This window comes from Achroia grisella, unplaced genomic scaffold, assembly GCF_030625045.1.
Source record: "Achroia grisella isolate CSIRO2021 unplaced genomic scaffold, CSIRO_AGI_Agris_v1 utg558, whole genome shotgun sequence".
NCBI lineage: Eukaryota > Metazoa > Arthropoda > Insecta > Lepidoptera > Pyralidae > Achroia > Achroia grisella.
This window is the reverse complement of record NW_026712938.1, coordinates 1,950,343-1,972,907: the sequence shown is the minus strand read 5'-3', so window position 1 is coordinate 1,972,907 and position 22,565 is coordinate 1,950,343. Positions and strand designations below refer to the sequence as shown.

The 22,565-nt window shown below is 30.2% G+C and overlaps 2 protein-coding genes across 3 annotated transcripts; one reads left to right on the top strand and one right to left on the bottom strand.

Moving 5' to 3' along the window:
• The first annotated feature begins 170 nt into the window (after window positions 1-170).
• Window positions 171-14,181, top strand: LOC131848425 (sterol O-acyltransferase 1). 2 transcript variants are annotated; one of them, XM_059198274.1, is made up of 10 exons: window positions 171-250; window positions 2,253-2,484; window positions 3,253-3,404; window positions 5,549-5,685; window positions 8,542-8,684; window positions 10,170-10,299; window positions 10,774-10,791; window positions 11,446-11,583; window positions 13,111-13,288; window positions 13,939-14,181. In XM_059198274.1, the coding sequence occupies exons 2-10, from the start codon at window positions 2,261-2,263 to the stop codon at window positions 14,094-14,096; spliced, it is 1,278 nt and encodes a 425-aa protein (XP_059054257.1). In that variant the 5' UTR covers window positions 171-250; window positions 2,253-2,260; the 3' UTR covers window positions 14,097-14,181. The 2 variants fall into 2 exon arrangements, with proteins under 2 accessions (XP_059054257.1, XP_059054256.1); XM_059198273.1 differs by having other exon boundaries at window positions 10,774-10,920.
• A 2,200-nt stretch (window positions 14,182-16,381) lies between these two features.
• Window positions 16,382-20,016, bottom strand: LOC131848489 (syntenin-1-like). Its single transcript, XM_059198370.1, has 5 exons — window positions 19,929-20,016; window positions 19,519-19,770; window positions 18,406-18,737; window positions 17,613-17,876; window positions 16,382-17,251 (listed from the first exon to the last, which is right to left on the bottom strand). The coding sequence occupies exons 2-5, from the start codon at window positions 19,747-19,749 to the stop codon at window positions 17,203-17,205; spliced, it is 876 nt and encodes a 291-aa protein (XP_059054353.1). The 5' UTR covers window positions 19,750-19,770; window positions 19,929-20,016; the 3' UTR covers window positions 16,382-17,202.
• Window positions 20,017-22,565: the final 2,549 nt, after the last annotated feature.

Here is a 22,565-nt window from a genome sequence, read left to right as displayed (position 1 = left end):
ATACAGAATGTACAGACAAGACGGATTTTATAATTATTTATTAATTAATAGTACATTGGGGACAGGCGCACTTGTAACAATGTTATATCGCCGTTTCCAATGGGGTAGATAGTGTGTAATAGATAAGTTTATGATATATATTATTATCATAATGTGTTGTTTAGTAGTGGAAAGACTAATGACTGGGTCGGGTGTGTGTAAACAAATATATAACTAACAAGAAGATCACACACGTTTCTATTCACGCTAGGTAAGTTTAACTCATTGTTGTTATTTTCCCGTATTTTTGGGTAAATGCAAATAAGAATCTCCTTGATACTGATCCACAGAACTTTAATCATAAACAGACTGATCGTAGCACGAAGATATTATCTACTCACTATAATATCTGATATATATAAGTACTATATACTGGTAGTTGAAGTTTAATTTTATCAAAGCACGTTAGTCATCATTAAACTAAAAGTTAATAAAACATTATTTTCCTATTGAGAATATGAATTACCTGTATATTATTAATAATAATAGTAAAATGTTATAAATGATTTTAAATACGAGATAAACTAAGTAAATGATATAGTTAAAAATAAAAAAATATCATCAACAAATGTTTGTAATTATCTATAATTCATATTTTGATTGTGTGCAATATGCATAGATAAGTTACAATGGGGAGAATGGATATACTATAATAAACGGGAAAGTAGATACGACATACGTATGATATGGACACAATACTTGAATAAATATAAGTATATTCCCTTACTTTTTTTATCCTTAATATTTTTTCATAGAAAGCTTCTTATTGCTAGCAGCTTGTCCACCATTCTTTTTATAAATGTTTATATTATATGTTACCATTGTTTTATATGTCACTTTTGACTGTCTTACGAGCCCTCTAGAGTAATATATACACGTAAAATTGCTCCTAGTTTCTTTTATAAATTCATTTATTCCAGTCACACTTGTCCTAGAAATTCCAGAAGGACTTCCGGAAGACTTAATCATGTCTCTATATCATATAATTTAATTGCATCACCTCACCCTCAACTGTAACACAAACAAGCTGTTTGGCAGCAAAATATATGTACTAGATTTACTTCGGTGAATAGGTACAAAAACGTACACAAGTACATTTGCACCTATGTATTTTGTGTTTCAACACTGTCAATATTACGATTACAATAGACAATCGATTTTATTAACTTAATACTATAACATGACAATGTACAGAGATAGTATTATATTTGCCTACTAACTATTTGCCCGTATGAATTATAAATCATAATGAACTTAGATATATATATTTGATACAGTACACAAAACTGCCTTAAATATTCGAAATGGGTAAAATATTCTATTGATAGATTCTGTTATAAACCTTAAACTTGCCTACCTAGGATTTCTTAATACCATTAATATCATTAAATTCTATATATTTACATTTAATTCTTTATAAAATACTAGTGGGTAGTAAACTAAAACTATGACATACCACCATTTTCCTTACTCAAGTCTTCGATTAACTAGTTAGTAAACACTGATAAAGTATTCTATTTCAAAAATTATATCAATTCAATTAAGGAAGAAGTTAACAAATTTTGATGTGAAGTGAGACTTTAATCGTATTACACGTATATGTGTAATACAGGGCGTTGTTACTTCTATCCGTTATTATCTCATGTGAAAGGTTAGTACGATAACTAATAATGTTATGTGGCGTGACTTTATCTGTTTCAACAATACCTCATTTTGCAGGCACTTTGATTGTTGTTTAATTAGCAATATTCTGCATTGTGTTTGATTGAAATATTAAGATGCTTTTCTAGAAACAGAAATAATCTTTATTCAAATAAACTTAATATACACTCTTTTGCTAATAGTACTTTTTTTTAAATTTATATTTTCGAGTCCGTCCAATAGAAGGTTAAGTAACTTTGAATTATTGATGTAATGTATACACAAAACTTAGGTCGTTTCTAAAAGCAACTGTAGTCAATAAAATACTTGTTGGAAAATAATAGGTACGTGTATTAGATGGATCGACGAATTTATATTAAAGGGCATAAAAATCTCATCTATGAAGAACTATACTACATTGCATGTAATATAGTCCATTAGATGTTTTTAATAAAAATAACAGTTCAGAGGATATGTTAAGATATTTACCATGATTCCATAAAATGCCTGAATGCCATCGCAGTATAAAGATAAGTTACAAAATTTATAAACCATGTAATATTTTCTTCCAGAGCCAAACATGACAGAATTACGTAAACGAACAAAACCGTCAGTGGACCAGACCGGATCGGAGAAACATGCAACTAAGGAGAATAAGAAACCAGCGTTCACACACCGGGAATCAACTCTTACAGTATTGATAGAAGACTCCCTTCACATACGTGCAATATACCACATATTTGTCGCTATACTTATCATGTTATTGATCGATACAGTCGTATATGACTTCATAGAGCGCGGAAAGCAAGTAAATTACTACAAATTTTACTCGTTGTAGATATATTTTAACATTAAAGTTAAAAGTTAACATATTTTAAACCATTGTAGAAATAAACACGCATTTTAATCAAGAATTATAGATAAATAGGAAACTGTATGTTAAATGCTAAACAGTCGCCGTATTGCTAGAATGAATGCTGTTAGAAAAATACTGGCATTCCCCGAAACTCTTTGTTCAGATACTATACGTAGATTCTGCCACAGATAGTCAAGATCTCATAAAAGTATCTATAAACAGTAGATAATGTATGCGAAAAATGTGGCATGAGAATTTTTTCAAAAAGTTTCAAAGCAAATAAAAAGTCAAACCTTTGTAGTTAAAATACCTTATAGACAAAATATTTCACCAAATATTCAATACATACTTATGTCTAATATAGCCGAATCTATGGCTTATCAATTTTGTTTGCTACCTTACCTATCCTTATAGAAATCTCGTTTAATTATGTTTCTGAGATGTTACAAAAACATAAAAAAAATCTGATACCGCCAAATCTAATATAAAATATGTATTCCGATATATTTGTCTTAGTTTTTTGATGTCATATACTTAGTACGTATTTATACATAGTCTGAATATAAAATTAGACTATTAAATTTCATTCAGTTTCCATTTCATAAAATTATTTCAACAAACCATCAAAACCTCGGAATTATTGTATTTCAAGAAATTTTAACTTTTTATTTCTTTGATTAAGTTTGCCTATTAATATATAAAATTTTATTTTACAGGATTAACATAGGATTGAACGCGATTAAATATGGTTTTGGTGAAATAAGTCGAGGCATAAAGCTATGGCTGTATGATTTATCTGTAGCTCTCGCCTTTTATCCAGCACTGAAATTTTATGGAGCTGGTGCAATATCATTAAAAAAATCACCAGGTATGGATAAAAAATAATATATATGTAATATCCGACTATATAAGCGTGCAACATTTAGAGATTATGCACTATTCAAAGATATATGTACTATGGATTAAGCTGAGATTAAGGATACAAATAAAGGCAGTTTTAGAGGAGTTACCTCCTGCGTACACTTCGATTATAGGATGAATGCGGTTTTATAAGAAGAATACATTTAGGTTTCGAGAGTCGGCAAAGCCCATGTGACACCTCTGGTGTTTCAGGCATTCATAGGCTATGGTAACCATCAGACGGGCCGTATGCTTTTTTGCCATCTACTTAGTATAAAAAAAAGTCATTATATTAAATAGGTTTAACAACATTTCATAATTTGCGCTCACAGACTAGCAGATTTATATGAAGAAGAAAGAAAAATGATATTATTCGCATTCTTAAAATTTATAAATGTAGACTTAATATAAGATATTAATAATAAAAATTAATAGTAATTTTATTTATTCGGATAACAAGTTTCACATAAGTTAGTAAATAGAGTTATTTAAAAATAAATTTATTTTAGTAAAAGTAAATCATTAAAATGATTTAATTATTTAATAAGTGCTATGCAAAAAGTTTTTTTATAAAATAACATCTAATGAAATGTGTAATTTATACAAAAAGGTGACTGTAGGTTTAATGGTATCAATGCTGAAATAATAAAAAAAAACGATGCAATAAAAAGGCTATCAGAGTTCCTATAATACCTACTGCCCTAATTATTCTGTCTAATAATTAATTCAAAGAAACAAAAAATGTTAGTAGTTAGTTATCCTAGCTATTTACTAATTACTCCTGTTATAATTAAGTGAATGTAACTCTAGATTTGTCCAAATATTACGTATATATGTATTTGGACAAGTCCAGAGTCCAAATATAAATATACGAGTATTATGTTATCTTTGCACGCATTCATATTATCTGTTTATAGTAAGTAGATATATCTGTGCTCCTTACTGTGAGTTATGTAGTTGTTGGTAGTAATTTTAAATTGATATAACAATAAAGATAAAAATAAGTAGGCTTTCTGTAATGCTATGTCTGCATTCTCTAGACATCTTGGGGTGTTACCATAAATCATGTTTTTATTAATTAGTTATGTATATACATGACTAAATTATTGCCGGTGGTTTTGTACGTTTGCTATCATAACATTTTAAATAATTCATTTATACATATTAATAAAATTGGAGTGTCTGTTTGTAATATTGAAATAACCGTGTTTTTACTATATGCATATGAATATAATTACGGTACATATATCAAAATAACATTTTTTACAATTTTTGTCAGTCTGTTTGTTCCGGCTAATCTCTGAAATGGCTAGACCGATTTTGACGGGACATTTATTGGCAGGTAGCTGATGAAATAAGGAGTAACTAAGACTACTTTTATTTTAGAACAATAAGGAATGTTACGGACTAAGTCGCGGGTGCAGCCAATTATAAATAAACATTACAACAATTATTTTCGCTTTAAATTTAATTAATCCGTTCAGTTGTTTTGTCGTGAAATGGTGTTTCCATTTCAACAGACAGACTGAAGGACTATGTCCCCTAATTATATTTTTCTATACGAGATAGTCTTGGTTATGCGTTGATAGTACATAAGGACAAATTTTAATATTTCATTTATCAATTACCAATATAAAATGACTAAAGTGAGGTGTTGAATAGGTAGCGTTTAATAAAAATTGAAATTATGCATTAAATATATAAAATGAAAGAAAAGAGGCACTTAGTAGACACAAGAGGGTGAATTCAAAAAAGTTTTAATTAAATTTATACGCTCTTGTTTCAGTCCTTTTTAACTGACTTCAAAAAAAGTAGGAGATTCTTAATTTATGAACATTGAATATTTTTACACATGTACAAATTTTCCTTTGTTACCAAATTTAATAGTACCTTCAACTACGATTGAAGTCGGTTATTTATTTTGTCAAACAATATTTATAAGTGATAAAATTGAAGTTCAGATATTGTTTGTATTACACAGACCTTATGCTGTAGCTCATTAACGGAGTAACAGACTAACTCTTGTTACGATGCGTCGTCTTGTATTATAAGTATTTCATATCACTAGTTTATCAATCCTTAATTTAATGGTGATTAATCATATTTTTTCAGGATTACGACGAATCTGGAGTGTATTGGGATTATTTGGACTCATTGGAATAGAGATTTTGTTAATAGCTGTACCAATATGGGATCTCGGCAGAGAGCACTTGGCAGTAGCATCTTCAGTCGCAGTCACATGTGAAATGGTTAGTTAGTAATCTATTACTCTACTATGTAGTGTACGGAACTGCTTCTCACAGGTTTTCTAGCGCACAAGTCAATGGTCCCTATTGAGCCGATAATTTTGGGTCATTTCCTATTAAACTGGAATGGAAAACAAGCTCACGTAGTAAGCCATAACCGTCTGCTAAACATTATGGCGACATCCTGTGACACCTGCGGTACGTCAAGGACGTATCCTGTAATTTCACAATGACATATATCTCACCTTCACCGAAACGCACCCTCCAAACTGTAACTATAATTGTAACCTCACACCTCACGTAAATCTTTTAGTTTTAGTTTTTACTTACATAGTATTCGGCGTCTATATGCAAAAATGTATGTATATGATATAATAATCATAATATTTATGCTTTCTTTTTTATTTTCTGATGGACAACCACGAAATGGTATACCCTTCTGTGCCAATTAATGAATGAATGATTATATTATGAAGATGAAGTCCGGTTAGTTTTTTTTATTAATAATCGGATTGCATTAGCTCATTGTGGGTAATTGCCCTGGAATTAACCACAATGGTCTCTATAGTTACTGCAGGACAGTCAACCTCACTCACACAATTTGAACATATACCTACGAGTACTCTCATAAGCTGGTTAAAATTTGCTATGGACTAGCTTTTATTTAACCAAACATACCAAACAACATATATTTTACTAAAGAGGCAAACCGTCGCTACCTACACTCATAATTCAACGTCAAAGTAATTTGTTACTGTAAACTGCTAACAAGTTTTTATTAAAACTAAGTAAAATAATGTGAATTTAAATCTGCCTCGGACAATATAAATTCTTAATATTAATATTATTAAATAGCTTTTTCTATTTCGTACCATATTTATTTAGCGATTTAGAGATAGTAATGGTTTCATAAAATGATTTAGTAAAACTGAGTACTATTAGTTTTACATACTGTCGGTTACAAAGTTCTTAAATATCTTATTCATGTTGTTATTTTTACAAGTCAATTTGATATTTTTTCTACACCGTCTGTTGGTTATTATAATCTTCACATATCTGATTATAATCTACGTTATCAAAAAATCATATACGTTGTCAAATATATTATTTGCAAAATAAATATCATATAATATTACAATATCCCAAATAAATAGGATAAGGAAGAATCAGATGATGATGATGATAATATTACAATTTTAGAACAGAGTAGGTATAGAAATACAGATAGGGTAGTAGAAAAAATTATTAAGCCAATAGAATTAATTATTCATTTGAAAGTTGCTGAATTATGAAAAAAAAAATTAACTTGTCACGATGTATTTTTTCCAATTTATATCGACGAACCTATGAACGACGACGACGACGAACCTAACCTATAATATATACGATATTATATTTATAAGCCAACAAAATAGGAACGGTACCAAACAAAGACTCTTTTTGTGTACCTTATAGATTTGATAGATGTACCTTATTTTTATTCAGTATAATAACCAAATATATTATATATAAACATTTTTTTGCCATAAAAGAATACATCCTATACACGCAATCCAGTGGCTAACTAATAATACCTATATGTTACCACTACTTGGATTTGGGTTTACCCATGGGGTTAGCCCTTGGACCCCAAGAGATTACTGAAAGCTACATATTGGAGAAACTTGTATAAGTCAGTTTACATCAAAAGTCTATCCACAATTGCTTTAATCTAAGTTCAACTCTACAGCAGATAACTAAATCATAATTCTGTAACTCAGAAATGAGTTATGTGTGATGTGAAATGAATCTAAATTCTATATGTAATTTAGTGGGATAAAATTGATCATTTGGTCAAGTAATTGAATATAATTGTTACTTTAAGAAATTTACTTTCATATGCCTTTGTAAATAAAAATCACAGGAAATAATCTCATTTCACTGTTGGACTTAATTAATAAGAGTACCTTTGCGAAAAACACTGGAGTTAATGTTTTAGAAAAATAGGATACAAGGGATTGATGTAAACGTTAAGGGCAAAACATGGTCGAAAGTGAAACATAACATAAATCACCTGAGACCCTCGTCAGGACTGGTGGCCGGGCTAGTAAATAACGCCATCCACCGCTTGACACTGAAATACCACAAGATATGGTCACCTAAATTAAACCATATTGTGATACGTTAAGGTTTAAAATTCGTTAAATATGTTATTCTACCATCTCGACACTCACCGCCACCTGGCGCCTGTCGCCTGCCGAACACTCAAGCCATTTGTTATTTTATTATTAATAACTATTGAACTTAACTATATCATTTTTCTTTGTATGCTTATTTTTACTGAATTTCCAAAATTATTAAACTAGTCATGTCTGTCCGCTACCTTCATTTTAGAATTTCATGAAGATTTGAACACCATTTCAACCTCATACTATCATATCTCTTGAAGACGGGGAGTCAGAGACGTCCATATCGACTACTACTGGCTCTGAACTACATAAAATTACTATACCCATATAAACGCTTTCAAAATCCAATAATATATTCTACTACTCTCGTTGTATGCGTAACAAGAAAAGGTATCACAGTATTATTGAGCTTAACAGTTAAATGGCTGGAAACGGTTGGGTGGGCCATAAATATTTTCTCCGAACGGCCATAAAATACTAATTCAATTGCGGGTACATTATTGTCATTGATGGTCCCATAATTTATCATTATGAAAACATTCTTTATTTATTTTATTACTCTTATTTACCTCCATAACTTTAACAGTTTTTTATTTCAACAAAAATATCAGTCCATTGAATTAGGTGCCTGATAGGCTAATTAAACAGAGCGCCACGCACATTTTTAAGTCAAATATTTTTATATTTTCAGTTCAGATATGTAATGAAAATTCACGCTGTTGCTGTTTCATGTATACCTCGCTTCAGTGATGAGAAAATACCTCTTCCTACATTCAAAAGTTACCTGTATTTCTTGTTTGCACCAACACTAGTATACAGAGACGAATACCCCAGGTAAGATTTACATAAACAAAAGTTGTGCATTAAGCATTTTTTAAATTCATTTTGGAATGTTATCATTTGTACTTGAATACTTTTAAATTTCGACTTATTTTTAATACTTTGGTGTGTACTTAAACTGAAAGGCAAAAGAAAATTTAAAATTTATCTTTTTCCATAAGTTTTTAAAAGGAAGATAATAAATAAGTAGGTATAGAGCTTGGATGTTGGCAAGACAGGCATGACAAGAGACACGGACACAGACATGTTTTTATATATTTTTATTAGTTATTATATTATATTTTTTAAGCTTTTTAATTTTAGGCTACAGTTGTACAATTAAATTATGTAAATGATATAATTAGTTATTATTTTTGGACATACATTTTTTAAATAATGTCATCTAAAGAGAGTGGTACGTAAAAAACAACCCCTCCTTGGACAATTGTAGAGAAATACACCTAACAGGCTTCAGGTATCCAAGTAAAGTTTTACTACAGCAACATTACCCTATTTTTGTCTATGTACTTAGTAGTGATTAATTACAGTTAGCAATCTAATATCAAGATTAATTAATATTATCAGATAAATATTAGATTAAATATTTTGTCCAACAAACTGACTAATAAATTATAACTTTAACAAACATAAAAATTGTGCAAGAAGTGTATCCCAAAAGAAGGAAGGTTTCTGTTTCGACCATAAGTGAAATAGAAGTCTTAACTCGGTATTACTTAGTTGTTAAAAACAAAAATACAACTATAATAATATCTGAGTATTTTACATCTTCTAAATATACATAGAACATTCAGAGAGGTACCTACTGTAGGTAATTTCGCAGTTAAGGAGAAGATAAAACGATAATTATGATTTAATAATGAGACTAATTAATCAGAGCGAACGTTAATGAAATGTTAATAAATTGAGTCAACAGAATAGGTGTACTAGATATTAGATTGCTGTGCTTAATAAATTATGGTTTTGGGGAAAACTTGGACAACATCTAGGATTTAATCATTCTTATTATTTTTACAATATTTATTTATTTCTGCTGCCATTATTGGCACTGATATCTTGGTCAGTCAATAATAATAATGTAGGACAAACATTATTATTATTGATGACAAATCGCGCTATCTAGTCTCAAGCTAAGCAGAACAAGTATTGTGGGTACTAGACAACTAAAATACAAATATTAGCACCCCACGAGGAATCGAACCCGCAACATCGTAAATAAGGCGATGTAAAAATACATCCATACGTCGTGTTCAACTGAGTCACTAAAAAAATTGTCTCAAATTTTATTTATGTAGGTACTGTATGTTTTTTTTGTTTAACAAATCAGATCATCATTATCGCCGATTAGACGTTTAGTTTATTGCATACTTAGTAGCTAAAAATTAATGTTCATTAACTATTTTATTTAACTTATTATTTAATTATTATTTAACTATATTATTGTAATGTAATAATTTAATATTAATATGATGCACATTTCAGAACAAAGAAAATTAGATGGGGAATAGTCCTGTTTCATATATTGGAAGTATTGGCCATTATATTTTACAACAGTTTCCTGTGGGAGCGATTTATCCTACCTTATTGGTCGGATTATGGAAAACAACCCAAAGTGAGTCATCTTTTTCAAAGATTACGTTTGCTTTAGTGTCGCATATGGAAAACCTAAGTATACAGGATTGAATAAATCGATGCCCTCTGTATGAAAAGTGACTGAATGTTAAAGATTGAAATTTTACCTAGAAAATATTCTTTATTTTATTGCGAAGTAGTTTTACGATTATATTGACATGAAATTTTCTACTAAATTGGCGATTTAAGTAATTTGAAAACGGGAGCCTAGTGATTTAGCACACTGCTTTGCTACCGATGGTCGCGAGTTCAATTCTTGTACAGTACAAATATTCATATGCATAAGTACATTGTTATTCTAGGTATATTATATATTTATAATAAAAATGTATTTGAGTATTTCTATCAGTTGTCTAATACTGACAGCGTTGTGTGAGTTAAAAAAACAGACAAGCAGAACACAACACAATAGATACGCAGGAAAATTAATTTACTCTAATCTCGCTTTTTTCAGGTAGAGGCCGGAACCGTGGTTCGTAGCATGTTTGCTTGTGTACTACCAGGAGTGATATCCTTTTTGGGTGGCTTTTATTGTCTCCTTCATGCATGGCTTAATGCTTTTGCGGAATTACTTCGATTTGGAGATAGACTCTTCTATGAGGTAATATATTTTATACTTGTAGTTTCACTTTATCGAAAGAATATCTTTCCATTGTTGTAATATTCTAGCTGACTCGCTCAACTTGGTCTGTATCACACTGCCTTGACATTTATCATTATATTTCGTCCAATTATCATAATATCTTTTTAAATTATAGCTTATATGTCATTCTGATCAAAATCCGTTCAGAAGTTTTTGCGTGAAATACGCACAAACTTTTGCGTTTACAATATTAGTAAGATTATATAATTAATTTTGTACATAAAGGCATTACTATCTACTTCAAAATATTTTTTTCGCCAAAATTATAGCCATAGTCTTTTATATAATTTTAATAATTACGATAAATTAGTATCTATGTATATATAATACATACGCTTAGGTTACATGAAGTGCCAATAAATTCAATGACGTAGGTATTTCCGAACACTGAACCATATATTATTTTACAAAACTAAAAGACAGTGACGTAGGCGTTTCTTAATAATTTATTGTTTACTCATAGTATAAAACTATATTATACAGGACTGGTGGACTACATCCCGGTTTTCAAATTACTACAGAGCATGGAATTTGGTAGTCTACTCGTGGCTTCGAGATCATATCTACAAGCCAGTTGCGCCCGCAACAGGAACTATGCTTGCCACATTTATTGTGTTCTTTGTAAGTGGGTACTTAAAGTTGTTATTAAATTATTATTTGTTAAAACGTCACCGAAAATAATTGTAGGTATCTTTACGTACCTAAGTATTTTCTACTATTTTCCAAAATAACCCAATTGTTAATTTTTTATAATTTCTGATATCTAATTATGTCTGCTACAAATTGAGTCCCGTACTAATTTTGCAATGATTGCACTTTTAATCGATCGTCTTTTTAAACAGAATATCTTTAGGTACATGCCATATCAATTTAATGACAACGTAGAAATGTAAAAATGTACCATTAATTACCAGAATTACCGTTACCATATAGGAGTATTATAAACTAACGTCAATCATAAGTAGTTAGATAAGAGGATTCTAAACACAAACGACTGACAGCAAAGAATGAACAGGAAAATCTACCGCGAGATAACACAAAAAGAATAGATGGTAAACAACATTCAACCAAGAACCCAAAGCCAATTTAGATAAGTTAATTTCGTAAATTAGCCCGATTCAGATTCATGCGCGTTTGCGTAATGCGACGTAGCTAGTTTTGGAGGACATCAGAAGAAATAAAGTAACCGAAACTAATTGAGACTCGGCCCACTCGATGTTCAATAATTATCAATAAATTAGACGTCAAACCGGGCCCCAGACTACCCACATCCATTTTTAATGTCGATATAATAGAAAACAGCGATTAACTTCACACTGAGAAAAGTTGTAATGATCCATTCTGCAAATTGTTATTATAAAGAATAGATGGATATTCAATTAATGATAATAGGTAGATGGATATCTAATGGTTATAAAACTTTTTACCTAAGTAACAATATAATATGATAAATATAATTTTCCATAACACTCTCCTGATTAAATAATTTAAAATTTATAAGGTCTCTGCTTTACTAATGAAATTTATTTCATTTTGAGAGAGTACCGTACTGAAAATTTCTTCCTCTTCAAATAACTTAGTTTAATCACGATAAAACTTAAGCTGTAATCATAATTAAAGAGACGGATAAACCTAAAGTTAGCAAAATTGACTAAAAACACGTGCGGTAGTCAGATACCACCTAATTTGAAAAAACTACCTAATTAAATTAATTTTGAAAGACCGTCAAAGACGTTAAATTTTTCCAGTACACAAAATACAGGTACTTTTATATACATAACTAGTAATAATTACCCAATGATAAGATACATTTAAAAGTAGTTTGATCTACCTATCAAAGTGAATATTTGGAATAGGTACGGTTCAAATTCAAATTCAAATTCAAAAGCTAGCTACTTTCAAGTAGATAGGTACAATAGTTTGATTTTAGAAAAGCTGCAAGTAAAGGAATGCTATGTGAAATATTACTTTATGATATTATGTTGCAAGTAAGGTATGACGAAAAAGCACATAACTTATTTCTGTCTAGTGTTTAATTATAAACTTGACAGACAAGACATGGAAGTAATAGGATAACAATAAAAGATAACAGGTGAAATACAACATACTGTACGTTCATTTCGGGTAATACCTATTTCAATTTTTTAGGCTTCATCCGTGGCGCATGAGGTAGTACTGGCGCTCTCATTTGGGTTCTTCTACCCAGTTCTTTTAATAGAATTTGGTGTTTTTGGAGTTCTGTTGCTACCTCTCACAGATGCTATAGGTCGTCGATTCCCCCACACCCTAAATTTACTCATGTGGGTGTCCTTTTTCTTTGGAAATGGTAAGCAATATATAAAAATATTGAATATAAATCTTATCTAGGTGTTAGGTGCTATTGTAAAGAGCATAATAGAGAATTTTTTAATCTTATCATAGTAACATAAAATTTCATCTTTCAAGTTTATTTCTTTATTTGACGACCTCGGTGGTCTAGCGGTCTAGCACACCGCTTTACGTCCGATGGTCGCGGGTTGGATTCCTCACACGGCACAAACATTTGTATTTTTTTTTTTTTTTATGGATGATCATGGAATGGTGCACCCGCCTGCGCTAACGGTGTACGCTGGCGGACCAGTGGAGGATGATAAGATGAGCACGAGGTCAGGTCAGTTAGACCATCGTGACAAATTCACCAAGAATTTATCACGATGGTTTCCAGGGGGAACCGCGTGGAGGTCGACCTGACATGGTACATTGCTAGCAATGAGATCATTACTCCACATTACTAACAATCCCCTTTCCCCCCAAACATTTGTATTCATGAGTATGATTGTTTGTATAATATGTATGTACCTATTTACGAAAAAAAAAACTTGGGTCTAGATGGCGCTGTGTGAATTGTCCTGAGATTATTAATAATTAATAATATTAATCTATCAACTTCATTTTTTTTTAATTATATAAGGTATTCACATAAGTCTATCATTTTAGGTCTATTATGGAGTTTGTATCCAATGGAATACTTCGCTCGTCAGAACTGCCCACCTACGGAAAATGACAGCTTTTTCGTACCAAAATCGTGGTCGTGTCCGGAGATCCAATTAAAAGCCAATTGGACATTCCAAAATCCATTCGATATTTTACATTAGTACTATGTTAGGTATAGATCAATTGAGCGTGAAAATGTTATCTCAGCGATAAAAATAAAAGAAATTCTTACATATTTGTATTCACTTATTTACCATTTATACTCATAAGTATCGATCGATACCTTCCTCTTTACTAGATACAATCTTAAAACTTACGCGGTTAGACTTCTTTAAACTACGCTCACGATCAACTTTGAATTACAAGTAGGTATAATAGGTATACCTACATAGAAATCGCTAGTAACAAACTACAATAGACTAGTTGCTTCTCCACAAATACCTAACAAATAAAAGAATACATTATTATTATTTGTAAGTTTCGCTTTCTCAGCCTTTTTGCTGGGTTTTTACGCTTTGTGGCGTATATATATTAACGCGCTAACGGTTTACGCTGACGGGGCACCAGTGGAGTATGATAGGATGAGTAAGAGGTGAGGTCAGTTAGCCCATCATGGTAAATTCATCAAGAAATTATCACGATGGTTTCCAAAGGAAACCCCGTGGAGGTCAACCTGACATGGTATATTGATAGGAATGCGGGGAGTATTGCACATTGCTAACAATCCTTCCCCTCCTATATACCTATACTTATATACTTTTTTAATAAAATTTCATGACAAAATCATCAGCTGTATGCCTGTACTCATACTAACTAAATAACTTGTGATTAATAGAAGTGACGAAGTCGTCATGGTATTCTATAGGATACACGATTAAAATACGTATGTAGATTAAGGATAATTGATGCCACGTAAATAAAATTAAATGATAATAATAAGAAGCATATTTATATCATATTCATATTTATTGATATTATGGAAACTCAGTATCTCGTCTCGATTCTATTTTAGTATCTACGTAAATAAACTATGTATAGTACCAGCTTCCTATTATTAGCATTTAATTTTTATCTACTTATTTCCTCTCTAATCCATACCACTGAACACATTCACATGGGTTTATTTACATAATACATGACTTACGCAGTGCCTTATCTGATATTTTCCTTGATTTTAATAATTTTATTTTTCTATGCTATTTATTACCACTAAATATTTTTTCTCATCTTTCTACTTTGACTGAAGGTTCCAATTATACTAGTAATCAGTCAAACACGCCTTTACTTTAAATAACATTTTATTCACATAAAGAAATATAAAAGTTCTCTAAGATAATATAAAATTGGTTGCTTTACAAAATAATTTTATAGGTTTTATTTTATATAGGTACGATAAAAATTAATAAATACTTAACGGAAGAATTACTTACCTATAAAAATAATTAGATCGTGACATAAATGCTTTAATGCTGGACAATAATTTAATGAAATGCAATATCCAACCTTTAGCCTTCAGGTACTAGACTAATGATGTTTAGCCAATGTCTAACTAAGAAGTTGTAACCCATACTTCCTGGGTAATTTTAGGTTCACATTAATCTTCTCTGTGTAAGTACCACATTGTCCTACAGTCTTTATTCACTCCAACGTAGGTAAAGGGATTATAAAATGGAGAATGTATTTTTATGATAATATCATCCTAAAACAAGGCTGGACAAATGACATGTATAAAATCTTTATGCTGTCGTGGATAAACGCTCGCGGCTACACGCCCAATTATTTTTGTAAACGTATGGAAAATAAATTAGAACACACAAAATTAAGTATATGGAATTAATAAGAATAGTTGTAAAAGTCGAAAATCCTCAACGATTTAAAAAAAGGATTATAAGTACACAAGTTACAGATGTTGATAAATATATTTTACTTGTGGACATACTTACGATATATCCATACATTTGACACTTGAACATTAGACCGGACGAATTAATGAAAACTTCAAATAATACCTATACCATTTAATTTTTCAAGAACAACTACTTGACAAGAAAAGGATGAAACATGAACAGTACTGAACATATATGATGATATTATTGTAGTCTTGTCGAGAGTATGAATCTCATATCTAGGATATGTAGTCACAAGGGTAATTAATATATTAGCAATTTTAATACCAAATTACTCCTTTCTAATTTAAATGCTGAAATTGTGTTAACTATACTTAATCCCACGTGGGCGGTGAGCTAAATCCCTACATTTTGGCTTACATTATTAACGTCCTATAAAATTACGAGTTTCTTAAGATACTATTCACATGGAAACAATTTATTAAACAAGTAAACTGTTTTGTGTTGTTAGTTTAATAGAATACCTTTTATTTCCATTAGCTATAATAATTCATTTCATTTTTAAATCTTAATTGTATTGGACATATATATATATATATATATATATATATATGATATAATACATAATTACTATATCGGTTTATCATATAGGCAGGAAAGCTACACTTGTATGTCTGTAAACAATGGTCTAAAGGGCCGATTGCAAAATATATAAAATTAATTGTCTTATTGCATACTCACAGCAGTGTAATATAAACTAAAGTAACTGTTGTTTATAACTAGTTGTATAGAATATATATATATTATGTTATTTAATTGAAAGTTGCTGATTACTACAAATGGGTATTTAACTTATAAGGTGCAAATATAAAAACATTTATTTCTTAATACTAGTTAATATTATTCTCTACAGTATGAAAAAATATAGTAATTAAGAGACTTTAATAACCACTATATTGATACATTCTCAGGGGTCATAAGATAAGAGTAAATAGAAATTAACATAAAAACCTAAAACTATAATATAATAATAACATACACATAATAAATTGTCCATTATTATAATACTATAATACTGGAGAATTTATTCCTTACAGCATTACTATCTCTCTATAGGATCTCCTGCTTTCCCTCAATTTTATGGCCATACAGTTTGGCACCCTACAATGGCAGAATTTGTATTTTTGGTCGTGACATATCAGTTTTACATTTCATCTTTCACAGCCCTTACTGACTAAGGTACATTTACGTGTAACATGAACCTAAATTAATAACATATGTAATAGTATAAAATTCTAAAAATCTTACTATAATAAAATTCAGTGCATCTATATAATAATCAATATAAAAGTGACAATTATGTGTAGTAAAAATATATAATTGCTACAACCATGTTACTGGATGCATATTTTATTAATGTCTATACTGCAGGTGTACGATCCTGTTCCTTAAACAGTGATGTGGACATTCTGAAACATGAAAATATGTGTATAAATATAAATAATTTCCATAAGGAACTCAAATATTATAGGTATAAATCGACTTGTCTGCTATTGATCAGACAACACTAAAACTTCAGAATACATTTTGAAATTAAAAATAAAATTGTTTCCCAAAATTTCCACAAGTAACACAGGATTGAATTTCCAGCAGACAATGTCACAGTTAACGAGATATATAATATATTCTTAAGGGTTGGCATATGACATTCTTGATGTGATTACTGATTGACAATATCATTATTACACAATGGCTTAGTGTACTCTTATTCATGTTATTACAATATCTAGGAAAATTATAACTCTAATTAGTCACAATGTATTTACTTACTTGCTTATCATGTGGTCGTATATGAATGTTGGTATAACAGTAACATTTACAATGGATGGACTGGCGTCAATTACTCTAGAAACTTCCTTATCTTTCATGCCTACAACATTTATCGTGTTAATTTCCAGTATTTGGTGCTCAGTCAGTAAACCATTGCGAGCAGCAGAAGAGTCTTTAACTAATCCAATAATTTTCCCATTCTTGAACTGAAAACCGACATGACCAAGGGAATCCTTATGAAGTGTCACAGTCCTCTCAAAGGGCCTAAAACAATAATATTAGTAATAAATAATTGTGTTACTTTATTAAAAGAAACTGTTAAGTTTCAATTGTTTTACACAAGTTAGTTAAAGCAAACACTTCAGTTACAGCATCTTATCTACCATACCTATAGTAGCATAAAGTAGGTTCTAGTACAATAGGTATATAGTATATAGGTATGGATTATAAAGGATCTGTTTTGTACACATTATTCTAAAAGATCTTATTCCATATTGAAACAGCAAATAAAATGATAGTACATTTTAAGGTAAATACTATTTGCTTCTAAACATAAATAGCACTATACACATCTCTTTAACAGCTATGATATTACCCATAATAGATTCCAGAGGACTAATAATTATATATGGCCAATAATTTAACCGACATATACAAGCTTACAAATACTATGCAAGTATTATATCATGATGTTCATGTATAATAGTTGACAATTACTGCTTACCATCAGGTGAACCATCAGCTTGTTTGCCATACCAATTACTTAAAAGTATATAAAATAAATTACATATACCTATCACGGATAGCCATTGTAATGCCATTAACTGGGGCCTTCTTTAATAAACCATGACACTTATCCATTGACATGCCAGCAACTGTAACATTATTGATTTCCAACACTTGATCTCCGAATCTCAGGCCAGCTAATGCTGCTGGACTGCCCGTGGCAACGTGACACACAAAGATTCCATTATTGACTGAATGAAGTCTCAAACCACATCTACCATCTTTGTCTTTGCAGAGCACCACTTGTCTGATAGCCTGTGTGACTGTTGCTTTTTGTATTGTCAGTGACTGAGATGAGATTGGTGCTATCAAATTTGCAACTCCACCACTGGATTGGACCTTAAATATGTAACAAATATGATAAGCATGCTTGTTGAAATAGTATTATGATTATATAAATTTTTTTGTCAATATTCTACTTCCTTTTTCAAATTCTAACAAGATACAATAAAAACTATAATTGATCACACTGATCTATATGGAATATGACTAATATGAATATGATTGACTAATATATGTAAGCTTCTCTTGAAATGTAGTGTTTGTTTTATTTTTATCAATTTAGAAACAAATAGGCATAAACTCTAGTTGCAAAACACAATAGAATATACTACTAAAAATATATATATATATCAACTATGGCAATAATATATCTGTAATGATAAGCTATCAAACTTTTTTATTACCTTTGGGCAGTACTTTTTCCAATTTTTTTTAACATATATGTTAACACATATTTAACAACAAATTCTGTTAAAATTTTGTTATTTTTGTTATTTGCGGCCTTTTTAAGTGAAATATTAACACACAGCAGATACTTTTTGTCTTGTTAATATTTTATGATTGCATTACATGAAAAGCATATTTAGTAAATAATTTAAAAGCCATATAAAAATTTATAGTTTTATATTAGAGTTTAAAGTTTTTGTAATAAATTAATTTAAAAATAATAATATACAATAATCATAATTGACATAAACATTTTTACATAAGCTTTATTGTTCTGTTCATGTACTGTTATCACTTTGCCTACAAGTCAAGACGAAAGGTAAACAAATTAATAACAGACAACAATCAACAATAAAGAATCACAAATGTCTATAAAACAATAGAGACTTACTGGTTGTAACTGATATTCAGGCATGTTGAGAGCAATCACATTAGATGATAGCTCAAGACCCATATAATCTCCAAGGGCTGGATACATGTGGTGAGCAGGCGGGTTTGCTACAGGAGCACGAGATACTACGGGTGGGTACGCCCCACACGATGGCTGCATAGACTCCTGACTCAGTTGAGCCCTAAGCATATTATCCACCTTCATGTCTTCCAATGACGGATACAAAGCCATTATTCTGATTTATTTCTGAAACTGATATATAATAATAAAATATTTTAGGAGGGCGTAATGTACAAAAACTGTAATTTATTGCACAATAATCACAATTTCTATATGTGTATAATTAATAAAGTTAATGCATGTGGTGTTCATAGATTATGTATTTGAATAATCAATGGTAAATTACTTACGTATATTATTATCCGAAACGAATGAGTTAGACACGAATTTTTGCAAATAAAAATAAACTAAAATGTTTAGAAATGAATCATAGAATCACAAACATTTTTTTTTTTTAATAATGCTTTATTCATGAAGAATCACAAACATTTTTTTTTTTTTTTTTTTTTAATAATGCTTTATTCATGACCATGGATACAAGTCCTTCAGTCGAATACATTTTTGTAATGAATTGAATATAAAACATAAAAATTAAATCATAAGAAATAAACTATTACATAAGCTTAGACAGTACAATTTTAGTAATAATTCATTAATATTAAATTTTTCCACAGTATGTACAATGTAGTTATATATTGGAATAAAATATGCAAAGTGAGATAGCAAATCTTGAACGCGGCGGGGAATACTTTGTGAGTGTTCCTTTGCGATGTCACTAATGTCACTGACAAGAATCAACCGTTGTATGTTGAAAACTTGGCATTCAAATATAATATGGTTTATGTCAGCATTTATCTTGAAACAGTGGTTGCATCTGTTGTCATTTGTGATTTTAATTCTGTTGAGATGAGATGGAACTAAACAATGGCCGAAACGTAGACGATTGATGATAGTGATAAATTTTCTATTGTAATATTTGAATTTGCTGTACCAAGGTGTCACTGGTAAGTCTGGCTGTAATTCTGCATACCATTTTCCTTTATTTTCTGTGCTTATGGTCCAGTACTCTTTCCACACTCTTCGTAACTTACTTTTAAAATATTGGTAGTAGTCGGTAAATGGCACTTTCAAAATGTCTGTCTGATCTTCATCATATTGTTGACGAGTTGCCAAGTCTACAACCTCATTTCCAGGTATGCCACTGTGTGAGGGTACCCATACAAATTCTACATTCTTATTTTTACTTAAAGTTATTAACCTATTTTTTATTTCATATATAATATAATTTTGTTTATATGTACAATTGCCACTGGATAAAGTCTCCAATACACTCTTCAATCAGTAACTATTAGTATATTTACATTATTTACAAGGTTATTAACATATAACAAAGCACTTAATATAGCATAACTTTCGGCTGTAAAGATGCTGCAATTACTTTTGAGTTTAATACATTTAGTATATTTCTTTTGTGGATCATAATAAGCTGCTTTAACATCATTTAAATTTTTAGAACCATCGGTATAAATAACATAAAATTCTGATTTCTTATTTAAAAATTCTGCAAAGTCATATTTGTTATATATTAAATCTAAATGAAATGTAGTGTCAAGGAAACAGATTAGTGAATCATATGGACATTTGTATACTGGCCATTTGTCATTTATATATATTCCACCTGTAGCATTTTTAACATGTGTCATTATTATTGAAATTTCAGGTAATGATCCTGAAATAATAACAGATGCTGATATGGGGGAACCTACAACTAACTGAGAAAGCTGTGCAGGATATAAAATATTTTTAAGCACAATACTATTACTGGAAGATAATTCCTTTATACAAAATCTTTCTGCCAGTTGCAAACGTCTTAGAGACAATGGAGGTATACAATTTTCAACTTCCATACTATTTATAGGCGTGGAACGCATAGCTCCACTAATGATTCTCAACCCTATATTTTGTATAACATCTAATTTCCTCAACAACGTGGTACTAGCAGTCATATAGGCTAAACTACTATAATCAAAATGACTTCTGACTATGCTTTTATACAGTATATTGAGTGTTTTGGGATCAGAGCCCCAGTAAGTTCCTGCTAAACATCTCAAAATATTTATGCTCCTCATTGCATTTTGACAAATGTAATCTATATGTTTATCAAATTTTAATTTATTGTCCAAAACTATACCTAAAAATTTGTGTTGATGGACAATGGGTATTATTTTGTTATTATACATAATTTTAAGATTAGTTTGTGTGAATGTATCTCTACTAAATACTAACACAGAGCTTTTTTCTGAACTGATTTCTAGTTTTAGAATATTTGAATAATACTTTTGTAATTGATTTAGTGCAGTATTTATATTATTTATAGCCAAAGGCAAACTTTGACTCTCAGTGTATAAAAGCAAATCATCTGCAAACTGTAGTATATTAACTTTTGTAGTATCCACATAATTGAGGATTTCAGATGTATACAAGCCATACAATAGAGGGGACAGGGTTGCTCCCTGCATTGTTCCCCTGTTAACATATTTAGGTCCATGTAGGATATTATTATACTTAACATAAACAGTTCTGTTTTTTAAAAAATTAAAAATCCAGTTTAATATTTTGCAGGGGAAATTTAAATTATGTAGCACATGAATTAAGGATTCTATATTTACATTATCGAAAGCACCTTTAACATCTAAAAATACACACACAACATTGGAATGACTTAATTTTGCTTTTTTTAATAGGGATATAAGAGTTACAAAGCTTTCAGAACAACTTTTGCCTTTTCTGAATCCAAACTGAATATCTGGCAACTTATTCTGTGTTTCAGTAAAGTAGTCCAAACGTAATTTTAACATGTTTTCAAATAGTTTGCCTAGACACGATGACAAGGAAATGGGCCTATAAGATGATGCACAGTTAATATCCTTATTTGGTTTCAAAATTGGAATAACACACTGGGTTTTCCAGGATTCCGGTATTATTAA